At 58.3% G+C, this 11,583-nt stretch overlaps 1 protein-coding gene across 1 annotated transcript; it reads left to right on the forward strand.

Annotated features, from left to right (window-relative positions):
- The first annotated feature begins 1,403 nt into the window (after positions 1-1,403).
- On the forward strand, positions 1,404-11,286 carry EMILIN3 (elastin microfibril interfacer 3). The gene is made up of 4 exons (XM_063350475.1): positions 1,404-1,600; positions 5,441-5,563; positions 8,599-8,846; positions 9,392-11,286. Exons 1-4 carry the CDS (start codon positions 1,404-1,406, stop codon positions 11,284-11,286), a joined length of 2,463 nt encoding a protein of 820 aa, XP_063206545.1.
- The last annotated feature ends 297 nt before the right edge of the window (positions 11,287-11,583 follow it).

Below are 11,583 nucleotides of genomic sequence, written 5' to 3' on the forward strand. Positions count from 1 at the left end.
CCTGACAAGCGCATGGTGGCTCACAGCAACACCCTGCAGCAGCTTGAACTGAGAGGCGGGAGCCGCTTGAGAGGATGCGCTGGTTCATTACACAGGCTTCCTCCTCTTCCTCTTGGTTTTCCGCCTGGTCTTTCCAGCCTGCCTCCCCGGGCACGGCTCTCCTATGGATTTTATTTCTCCTGCTAATGTTTCTGTATTCACCTCAGACCGAGCCAAAGGCTCCTTTTAACTGAAAAAGGCCGTTTGTGTCCATATCTTATCATCTCTGTCTCAGCGTCAGCCCAAGCCTTGATGCCTCCTTCCCCTGGCAGCAGGTTTCACTCCTGCATTTGTGATTCCACCCAGCCATCCTTTCTCAGCCGCTTCTTGTTTTCCTCCAAGAGTTTCAGAGAAGCATTGCACACCTTGCCGTGGTGCTTCCCTGCCCTGGCTGACTTGGTGCTGGCCTCTGCCAGCCAAGGCAGGGGCCTCATCAAACCCTGGTGTGGTCTTGGTGGGATGCCCAAGGGTGCAAGTGTCCCAGGGACAATGGGGTGCTCAGCCCAGGTTCTACCTATGTGACAAAATCTCCTGCTCCCTGGCATGGTGTCAACTCTGCAGGGCTGCAAGTTGACCTTCCACTGGGTTGCACTAGGGATGTTACCCTCCTCCCAAACGGTCCAGTGCCCCGGGGGGGTGTCCTCTCTCCTTCACCCAACAGCAAATCTTGTGTGGCTCACACAAGGGGTTTTACACCACTGCGGTTAATGGTGTGGTGCCTGGGAAGCGTTCTCAGGGCAGGGTGGGGTGCTTACCACCCAGCCCCCGCTGCTATGGGTCACCTGCAGGTGGGGACATCGGGGTGCAGGTTAGCGGGGATCTCTGCAGCGTTCAGGAGGGGTAAGAGACCCAAACCTGCCTTCCAAAGCCACCTAGGAGGAAAACACACTTGGCTGTGGGAAGATCCATGGCTCCGCGGGGAAAGGCAAGGAATTCCCACCTCTTTCCCGGAGCCTGGAACCGAAGCCTAAATCTACTGGGGAGGGCTGATGCCGGCTCCAAAACGGTGCCGCTTCCCTCTTCTTCCCGCAAAACCCAGGTGATGCTGGATGGAAGGGGGGGATGTCGGGGGGATATCGGGGGGGGGGGGACGGGACCGCCCTCCTCCTCCCGCCCTCCCACAGCCGCCGACCCCCGGCCCCCGTGGGGGGGCCGGGGGTCGGCGGCTGTGGGAGGGCGGGAGGAGGAGCGCGGTCCGCCCCCGCCGCCGCGGTACAAAAGGGGTCGGTCGGGCGGTGGAGTAGCGTGTGCCGCCGGGCAGGGCAGGGCAGGGGCAGCGGGGGGTCCCCCGGTCCCTTGGGCAGCCGGGACCCGCGACCGCCCCGTCCCGCTCCTCCGCCACCAGCACCGCCGGGCCCGGGACCATGAGGTGGGAGCGGACGCTGCGCCGCCGCGGAGCTCTGCTCGCTTGCCTCTCCCTGGGGACTCTGCTGGTCCTCGCCGACGCCAAGGGTGCCTTCTACCCCCCCGCCGCCCCTCTGCCCTACGGCGGCAGGTACAGCCTCTACACGGCCGGTTCCAGCCCGCAGCTCGGCCCCGGCAAGCCCGTGGGCAAGCACAAGTAAGCGACCCTCTACGCGCCTCCGTCCGCGGCCGCGCAACCGAGCCGGGGGGGCACCGGGAACCGGCAACACCCCCGGGCATCGGTCTTTGGCTACCGAGCTGCACGGCGGGGCTTTCCGGGCACCGCCCGCCGTCGGGCATCCCTTACCGGGCACAGACCGCGGGTACCGGCAACAGGTCTGGGCTCAGCAGGCAGCATCCCCTGGGGATCGGTTGCCGCGGGCACCCCTTGGTGGGTACCCAACCCCCCCGTACCCATCGTGGGTACCATCTCCCGGGGCTCGGCCGCGGGCATCCCATGGGTACCGCCCACCGGCATCCCTTGCCCCGGGTACCGGCCAGGCGCTGGCGGGCAGGGCAGGGGTGTCCGTGTGTCCCGCTGCACCCCCTCCGTGTACGGTGAGGCTGGGGGGGGGGGGGGGGCGCTCAGCGCAGGAGGATGCGGGGGTTGTGTTTCCAGGAGGGGGTGGGCTGCGTGCGGGGGGAGGACATGCGTGCTGCCGTCCCCTGTGGGACAGGGCCGGGGGGGTGGTGGGGAGGGGGATGCACGTGTGTGTTTATGTTCCTATACAGGTTCCATTCATGTGCATGTACCTGTTCTGCATGACATGGGCGCGGGGGTGTGGAGTGCGGGAGGGGAGGATGGCAGGGCACAGAGCTACGCCTGAAATTTGCCCCTTTGCTTGTAAAGCACAGACTTACCAGAGTTTAAATATGTTTTCAAGTAACCTGGAAAGCTCAGGCAGATGAGGAATGCAGGCTTTACACATACAATACTATAGACTTTTTCCATTCAATTGCAAAAAGGCTGTTACGTTGGTGGGGGGCTTGCTTCCCTCCCCGCTTGTTTGCTAGAACCGTTTCTGTGGGGCTTTGAAAAGGGGAGAATGTGGTGTTAGGAACAAGCTGAAATGAATAAAGTAATATTCGAGACGAACAATACTGGCAGTGCCAGTGAGAGCTTTCCAAAACCCGTAACATTTTCCAGCTGCTCACTCTTAAAACATCAGGCTGGAGCTATAAAACTGCTAGCCACAGGTGGGTGAGAAGGAAAGGGGTTTCTGAGAAGGAGCAAGCCAGAACAACCCTAACCCAAGCAGTCACAGGCAAGCAGTATGTATTAGTAGTGGCTAGTAGATCTGCCCGTGTTGGCTACTAGCTTACTTACCCGGGGGTTTTGCAGTGCGTTTTTAGTGGATCCTGGATTTATGGATAGGCAGTGATTCTAAATTTCCACAGGCACACGCACGCATGATCTCCCTTCCCTCCAGCTAAGAAAAGTGGCTGGCCTTTGCTTTCGCGCGGCCCTGTGCGCGGATAAATGACTCACTTCTGGAGGAGCGGGGAGCTGCTCGGATCCCGGCACTTGCTCAGAGCCTGGCCAGGGCAGAGCCGCTGGCAATGCCAGTCGCTGCCGGGAGTTGCGGTGCCCATCCCAGGGGAGGAAAGAGATCCCTGGGCGGGGGAACAGGGTGGAGGTGCTGGTGCCGTTCCTGGGGGCAGCAAGGGGGATGCGCTGGGGGTGGGGGGGTCCCTGCTGGAGGGAGCAGGGAGAGCTGGGATGTATGAGCCTGCTCACATCTTGCTGCTTCACCAAGGGAGCTCCTGCCCCACACGGGCTGCTGGAGGTGGAGGAGCCTGCTCAGGGCCTCTGAATCGGGGCACTGGGGGGCTTAAAGTGGGTCTTGGCATGGCTGGGGGACGTACTTTATCTTCACGTGTTTGCCATCGCTGCTTGTCCCTCCTTCACCCATCTTTCAGCACTCAGTGTGAGCCAGAGCTCTGCTGCTCTGTCCCTAGAGGGTGACAGTGAGGGGGCTGGGGGTCTGTGCACACACACACACGCTCACTCCCCCAAACAGGAGATACCACAGTTCTCCCCAAACCCTTCTGCTCCATCGTGACTGTCCCAGTCCCTTCCCTCGCCTGCACCTGCCAGAGGTCTCTCAACAACATCCAGACCGTCATCACGCCAAGCCCGTGAGAGCTGGGCTGAGGCCCCGCAGCTCGTTTCCCTGGTCAGCCCCGAGGCTGCTCTCCTCAGGCTGTGTGATGGCGATGCCGGGGGACCCCGGCTGCTTCCCAGCCTGTGGCCAGGCAGCCAAGCTGCAGCGATCCCAGCTCGCACAGGGAGAGCTGGGTCCTCCCGCCTCACTGAACACCTCCCCACACCTGCAGCTCGCGCCGGCCCATCTGCTCCATCCTGCTGACCCTCCGACTCTGCCTCAGCTCGCCTGTGCCCTCCTCTCCTCCCGCTCTTCCATCTGCCACCTCCCTGTGCTCTTAATCCCTGCCTCACTGCACATCCCTGCTGTCTCTGCCCCTGTGGACCAAGTCCATCTGCTCCTGCCGGCAGGCCTGCCTTCAGCTGGAACAGCCTTGGCCTCCATCTGTCCCACCAGCACTCCCGCATCCTTCCCACCCAGCCTTCCTCCCAGCCACCTCAGCCTCAGCGCCTGGTTTTGCTGCTCGGCTCGGGAGAAGGTCTGTGTCCAGAGCTGGCTGGTACCCTGTGGCACCCGGCTGCAGGTGTGATGGCAGGAGGGAAGACACTCCATTCCTTGCACCACCCGTCCAAGGGATCTGAAGAGGTTTCCAGGCCCCATCCAGCTCAGGACCTGGGTCCTGGCCCTGCCTCCATGGTGGAGGGGGCTGTGATGCTGCAGCCCCGCAGAGCGTCCAGCCTGCATCGCCTCTCCCTCTGCTGAGCGTAGCATCACACTTGATCTGGGTGTGACAGTACCCACAGCAACATCTGAAGGCTTTTGGGCTTGATCCTGGTGCTGGCAGCACTCCAGGAGGTGCAGGAGGATGGACCACCCCTACCAGACACTGCTGGAGCTATTTCTGGGATGCTGTTCCCATAAATGCCATTGCTGGTGGGGTTCTGCTTGTCCCCCCAGCCTGTCTCACCACCCAGGTCATGCTGTGCTGAGCACAGTCCAGCTCCAGGGCTGAGGCTCTGGGTGACCCCAGCACTGGTGACAATGCGGTCGTGATAGCAACAGCTGCAGCACCCAACCCAGCCTCCTGCAGCATGGTGGCACCTCGGATCTTCCTTGGGGGGGGCTCTGGGTTTCTTGCGGACAGTGAAATTGCTGGTGAAATATCGTAAGGCACAGCTTGTTTCCAGCACCGAGACTGGTTTCTCAGGCAGGGCCAGACTGTGGAGTGACCATAGCTGGGGGAGGATGGGGCAGCCACCAGCTCGGGGTGAGACTGCGGGGCAGGCACTGCCCGAGGCTGAGCAGAGAGCCCGGCACAGCCGAGGCGAGCAGAGCTGTGTTGAGGGCACAGGGGTGTAGCTGCACCGCCTTAATCACAGAATCACAGAATGGCAGGGGTTGGAAGGCACCTCTGGAGATCATCTAGTCCAATCTTCTGCCAGAGCAGGGTCACCTAGAGCAGGTCTCACAGGAATGCGTCCAGGCGGGTTTGGAATGTCTCCAGAGACGGAGACTCCACCACCTCTCTGGGCAGCCTGTGCCAGTGCCCTGCCACCCTCAAAGTTAGGAATTTCCTCCTCACGTTGAGATGGAACCCAGAGGAGAGATGCCTGGAGCCACTTGGACCAAGGAAAAGGCTGCGCGCCCAGCAGCCGTGCTGGGCACCGGGGGGCTTTGCTCCGTCCCCACTCCCCTGGGCTCCACTGCTGTCCCTGTCGCCAGTGGGTGGGATGGGCGATGCCTGGGAGGTCCCTCCAGCTGCTGACCCTCCCAGGACATTGATGGCAGTGTTAGGCAGGGCAGGTAGACCTGCCTGGGGACTGGTTGGAGAGCTGGGGCACTGCTATCTTCCGGGACGGGGGGTGATGGTATCTCGCTGTGCTTCCCCCTAGGAGCTACTGCGCCTACGTGGTGCAGCGCAACGTGACGTGCACGCTGCAGGATGGGGCTGAGAGCTATGTCAAGGCTGAGTACCACAAGTGCAGCTGGGGACCCAAGTGCCCGGGAAAAGTGCTGTGAGTACTGGGGGATGCCGGGGCACGGCTCCCTTCCCCTTCCCGTTCCCCTTCCCCTTCCCTTCTTCAGGTCGCAGCTCTTCTTAGGCTCCTGAGCCCCCGTGCCACCCTTCCGACCACCAACCTCTGTTTTCCAAAGAGCAGCGGAAAGGGCTGACCCTTCTGACCATCGACCCGTGTTTTCCAGAGGGCTGAGGGGCTTTTCCTGGGTGAGGCAGTCAGTGACAGGGCAGCGGTGCTGGGAGGAGGCAAGGTGGGATCTGTCAGGAGGGAGAGGGAGCTCTATCCCTCATCAGAAATAAATCAGGAAATTATGGGAAGCCAAGGGGGTGCATGTGCACGTGTGAAGGGAAGGATTTCGTTAAAGACCTGCGATTTGTCAGAAAGATGGCAGCTAGGCCAGAGCTTGACTGAGAGGAAGAGGAAGATGGCTGAAGGCTTTCTGCCCCAGGAAAATATTTGCAAAACTCTCTGCCACCTCGTCGGTGCTGGAGGGAAACACCCCGCCATGCCGGAGCCGCAGACGGATCTGGAGCCAGGGCAAGATGGACACTGGGGCTTTGTGCTCTGCTGGGGATGCTGCTCCATGCTCCCGCATCCTCCCCAGGCTGCTGAGGGCAGCAGAGCCCAGCACCGAGGAAAACCAGGCTGAGAGGGGCTTTCATCGGAGCCTGGTACCCCTCCTGCGGCACGGCACACGGTGCTGTGACCAGCTGGGAGTCACCACATGCCGGCGGTGCCACGGGCTCAGCTCCAGCCTCTCCCGGCAGAGACGGGCTGTCGGACCCACTTGCTGACCTGCTCCTTCCTTGCTCCCATTGCAAGTGCTTTAGCGGCGTCTGAGGACTTCAGCACATCCTGCGGCAGCTGGTACCCGTGGAGGAGATCCCCAAAGCCTCTCCCATCTCCGCAGTGTCCGATGCTCACCCTTGTCAGCCCTTCAGACAAAACCAGGGTGACACCAGAGTGTTTTTTGAAAGCAGCCGTACCCACAGCTGGACTTTCAGCACAGCCTCAGATGCTGCATCCGCGCACGAGAGGGAAACATGGTTTCTTCACACGCTGGGGCCATCAGCTAATGTTTGTGCAGCTGCAATAAATACTTCCCCTCATCACCATTTGGAGCAGGGGGAGAATGTTTCGGAGGTGCCAAAGGGCTCCGGGCTCCTCTGCAGAGGCCAGTGCAACACAGAGAAGGCGCCTTGCCTTCTGGATGCCATCCTCATCCTCACTTCATCCCCTGACAGTGGCTGGGTGCAGCAGTGTCCTCCCATGGTCCATCCAGGCAGGTTTCTACACATTAAGACAGAAGGAAAGGCCACAGAAACTCAGCAGTGTCTGTGAAGAGGAATAACAAAAAGAAGAGCTTGTTCTGAAACTGTCCTGTGCCTCTGGGAAATTGTTGATGTTGAGAAGTTTTGAAGTGATTCAAAGAACAGAGGATTTGGGTTTGCTCTCTCCTCCTGCCCTGCAGTACACACGGAGGTGGCTGTGTCGCGCTGGGAGTCGCGTGGCAGTGGCATTGCCCGGGGACACTGAGGACCCGGGCAGGGACAGGGAGGACATGGAGCTCGGTCCCATGTGCTGCCCCGAGCCACTGGGTAAGCGCAAGTGCCGTATGCAGCCCCTCTGTGCAGCATGGATGGTTGTGCCTCCTCCTCCGAGACCTTCTGCTGAACGTGCCGGGGAAGAACAAGGGCCTGATTGTACGTGTTGTTGCAAAACAGCAAACTTCAGGGTTTTCAGGCCCCGCTAAATTCAGATTGGAAATTTCCAAAAGGCAGGTTCAAAGCATTGGTGTTTCAGAGGTGGTGAGAAACACGCTGTCTTCAGCTCAGCTCGGCTGGGGGGGGGAGCGCGGGTGCTGGCAGGGTCCTGTCCCATCCCTGCCACCTCATGGGAAGGTGCCACCAAAGAGCTGGGAGCTTCTGGGTCCTCCCTGCTGGGCTGGTGGGGACCCCAAGTAGAGTGAGAGCAGAGAGGGAGGGTGTTAGTGTCCCACCAGGCCAAGAGGTGGGCTCCCACCCTTGTTTATTGTATATGGGGTGATCAGTGTTGTAGTGTCCAAGGTGGTGATGGAGAAACCTCCCAGGGCATCCCTGCCTGGGGCAGGAGGAGGTGTAAGGAGCCATTCTTCTGTGCGCACCCCATGGCATCACCCCGGTAAACCTGGCCAGGGCTCTGCTGCCCCACTGCCAAAGGTCTCCCTTGCAAGGCCAGCCCAAGGCACTTAGGCTTCCCACCAAAATGATGCCCCCCACACATAGAGAAAATACATTTCCAAAGGTACTGCAACCCTCTCAGAGGCTTCAGGACAGGATTAGAATTGAGAAGAGGATTTTTTACCCCATTAGGAAATTCTCTAGGTCAATTCAAAGTGCAAAACACACCCAACAAACAGCCCAGACCCCGCTTGGAAGTGATCTGAACTTGGAATCACTTCCATCATTTCATTTCATCATGTGCTTTCCTGGGCCAAAAGTTGCCAAACTGTGTGCCGTCTGTCACAGTGGTCATCTATCAGGCCAGAGACCAGAGCAATACACTTACTTATAGCTGCTTTTCTAAACTAACAATGGGAGTCCCAGGTTAAAAAAAATTCGACAAACAAAGAAAAGCTCTCCAGAAACCACAGATAACGTAAATAATGTCTCTGCTCACCCCGAGGCTGTTTCTCAGGCTTGTCTGGTTGTGTTACCAACTTGTTGGGGAGGACTCTACCCTCACCATGTGCTATCACACCTGCATTTCGCGGTCCAGTCCTGGAGAGGGTGGGCACAGGTTTTTGGAGTGCTGGTTAATGAGCTGTGTCCCTGGATGGACACTGTAATGCTACACTGGGCTATGGTGCAGCCAGAGCTGTTGGAGAAGGGGAATCATGGTCTTCAGGTGCAGCACATGGGTCTCAGCCAGGCTTTCCCATGTGCCCAGCTGTCCTACACCCAACAGGACCCATGGCCCCGCTCTTCTCTATTGCTTGATGTTGAGGTTGCTTCTCTAAACTGTCTTCTCTCTTGCTCTCCTCTCCTGGAAAGGTACCGCACATTCTTCAGACCCAAGTACAAGATTGGCTACAAGACAGTGACCGAGCTGGCCTGGAGGTGCTGCCCAGGCTTCATGGGAGAAGGATGCCATGACAGCCCGACCGACCAACCCGGCCTCCTGCCCCAACATCCCAGCCCTAAAATGCCTCCTGGGCAAAAGATGTTTCCGATCCCCAGACTTCCTCCCCATCCAAAAAGCCACCCTGACCTGTTTCCAGGACCAAAGAAGAATCAGTATGGTGAGACCTCGCTCCTGCTTCACATCCCCAGGTTACCAAACCATGCTCTCAAACCTCTCCATTCTTTCTGTTCTGGCACAGGGCATGAATGTAGAAAACCTTCAGCGGGTGACCTGCTTTCTGATCAGAGACCTGACATTTGATTGCTTTGAGGATCACTTGCTTTTTTAATCTAGTTTCTTTCAAAGCATGCTGCTTCGAAATTGCCTTTCCTCATTGCTTTAAAGCATTTTTCCATTAATTTTGGGGTTGATAGGGTGTGTCTCACAATGAAGATCCCTTGGGCTGTCCTCATCACGTGCTGTTGAACTTTGCAGCAGAGGGCTTGATCCCAAGAAAAAAGAGGGTTTCCTGATCAGCTTAAGAAGAGAAGTCAAAGAGAGGAGGAAGGGTGGGCTGATATTTTGCTGAAACAACAATAAGAGGGAGGCAGGATCTAATGTTAGTTAGTATGGGAAAGAACTCAAATCTAGAAGACAGCCAAGGAGGGAAGTTAAAGGAGCACCAACCCTGACTGTGCTCTCCCTATTTCTTTCCCTGTGCAGGCAGAAAGTTGCCCGGCCTCTTCGGGGACCGCCTGGATCGTCTGGAGGAGGAGGTGAGACGCCTTTCCCAGTCCTACGACAGCCTGCACACCATGGTGAGTGGCCTCGGGGACCGCCTGCGGCTGGCCATCCAGGAGGACACCACCAAGATGATCGGCTCTCTGATGAACAGCCCAGGCACGCCTGACTCGATGGTGGGCTTCGGCATCATTCCTGATGGCCTGGTGGATGTGGCGGACAAAGCTGACATCACCACGTACCCTCCCGTGGGGGAGATCCTGACCAAAGTGACGGAGGTAAGCGACGTGCTGAAAACCAAGGCAGATTTGCTGCATGAGGTTCGTGGCATGGTCCTGGACCACGATGGACAGATCAAGCATCTTCTGGAGTCAGCCCGGCCCTCACCCCTCACCTCCATCGACCTGCTGGAGGAGTATGTGGACACACGGCTGAGCAACCTGCGCGGAGAGCTGCTTGACGGCTTCGAGAAGAAGCTGGGGAAGATCCAGACCACTTGCGATTTCCGGATCCAAGAGGTGCGGCAGCAGTGCGAGGAGGAGAAAGCTGCCAACCTGCGGCTGCAGCAGACGCTGGACGGGAAAGAGCTAGAGATCAAGAAAGAGATCTCCCAGCTGGAGACCCAGATCCAAGGGCTGACGGTGGTGGAAAGCTGCTGCAGCAACCTGGACTACCTCACTGATCGCATGAACATCCTTGAGAAAGGTCTTCACAGCATCTCTGAGTCACAGAAGAACCTGCATTCACGGCTGGATGGAGAAATCTCTACTGTCACCCTAGGAAACCTTTTTGAAGGACGCTTTGAGGACCTGGAAGCCAGACTCAATGCTACAGAGAGAGAAACGGGGAGCTGCTGCTCTGGTATAGAGGACAATGTGAGAGGCATGGTGGTGGCAGAGGTGGATGGCATGAGGACTGCCTTTGAAGACAAAATGCACACCCTGGAGGACAGGTTCATGACCATCGTTGGGGAGCTGAACAATGTCAGTTCTCCTGTGGGCATGGACGGAGCAGTGGTGCCCGTGCTGGAGGGGGAACTCGCCAGCATGAAAAAACGCACAGATGAGACACTGGATGTGTTACAGAATCGCCTCATCACGCTGGAGAGCACTTGTTCCCTGGGCTGCACTTCCGCTTCCAAAGACGTGGAGACCTTCCGGACAGAGATCGAAGATTGCCAGAACAAGAACCAGGACCTGCTCCTCCGGATGGACAGCAACTATGACCTCCTGCGCAAGCTGAACGCCACCATCCTGGAGATCCAGCGGCGAATCGAGGAGGAAGCATCGGGGGCTTTGCAAGGGGAGATCACCTTGCTAAAGATAAACCTCAACACTGTGAGCAAGTCTCTGACAGGGCTCAAGGACTCCGTCTCCCAATATTCGGACACCGTGACACACGTCAACTCCTCGCTGGATGAGCACGAGCGGAAAATTGAGGATGAGGTCCACTCCATCCAGGAGAAAGTCAACGACCAAGGCTCCCAGCTCTTCTTCAGCAACCGTCGTGTCCTGAACCTCAAGGGAGACTTGGAGCGACTCAAAGCCAGGATCGTCAGCGACCTGAGCTCCTGTAAGAGCGTGGCCCATGACCTGCAGCGGGAGATTGCTCACTTCGATGACCGGGTGGCTCGGGTGGAGAGCGTCTGCGGCAGGCTGGGTGCCGTCACGGGAAGCCTGGATGGCATCAGGGACGAACTGGAGAAACACACGGGCAGCCTGTGGGATTACATGGACCACATGAACGGGACCCTGGCTGCCCACTCTCAGGAAATAACGGGACTGAAGGACAACCTGCTTGACTGCCAAGCCAAGGTCTCCGAGCTGGCAGAGCAGGTCGGCCACTTGGAAGAGCAGGCGGAGGGGAAGCAGCATTAGCCGTGCCGCCAAGTGCTGCTTCTCCTCCCCGTGAAGGACAGGATTAACTTATATCACACAGACTCGCTCCAATGTGACAACAGTTCTTGGGATAATTTTTTTAATGAAAAGATAAATTAAAAGCTGCTACAACCCCCCCCCCCTTTTTTTTTTTTTATTTTTTAAACCTTGTTGGCCCCACTTTTCCGTAACTCTGCCGTTACGGTACTCGCCTCCCGATGCTCAGCAGCTGTCCCGACCCTGGTGCAGCAGTGTCACTGCCGCCTGGCTGGGGGCGTTGCGTTGGCTCCTGGGCTG

This window comes from Chroicocephalus ridibundus, chromosome 12, assembly GCF_963924245.1.
Source record: "Chroicocephalus ridibundus chromosome 12, bChrRid1.1, whole genome shotgun sequence".
NCBI classification, from domain to species: Eukaryota; Metazoa; Chordata; class Aves; order Charadriiformes; family Laridae; genus Chroicocephalus; species Chroicocephalus ridibundus.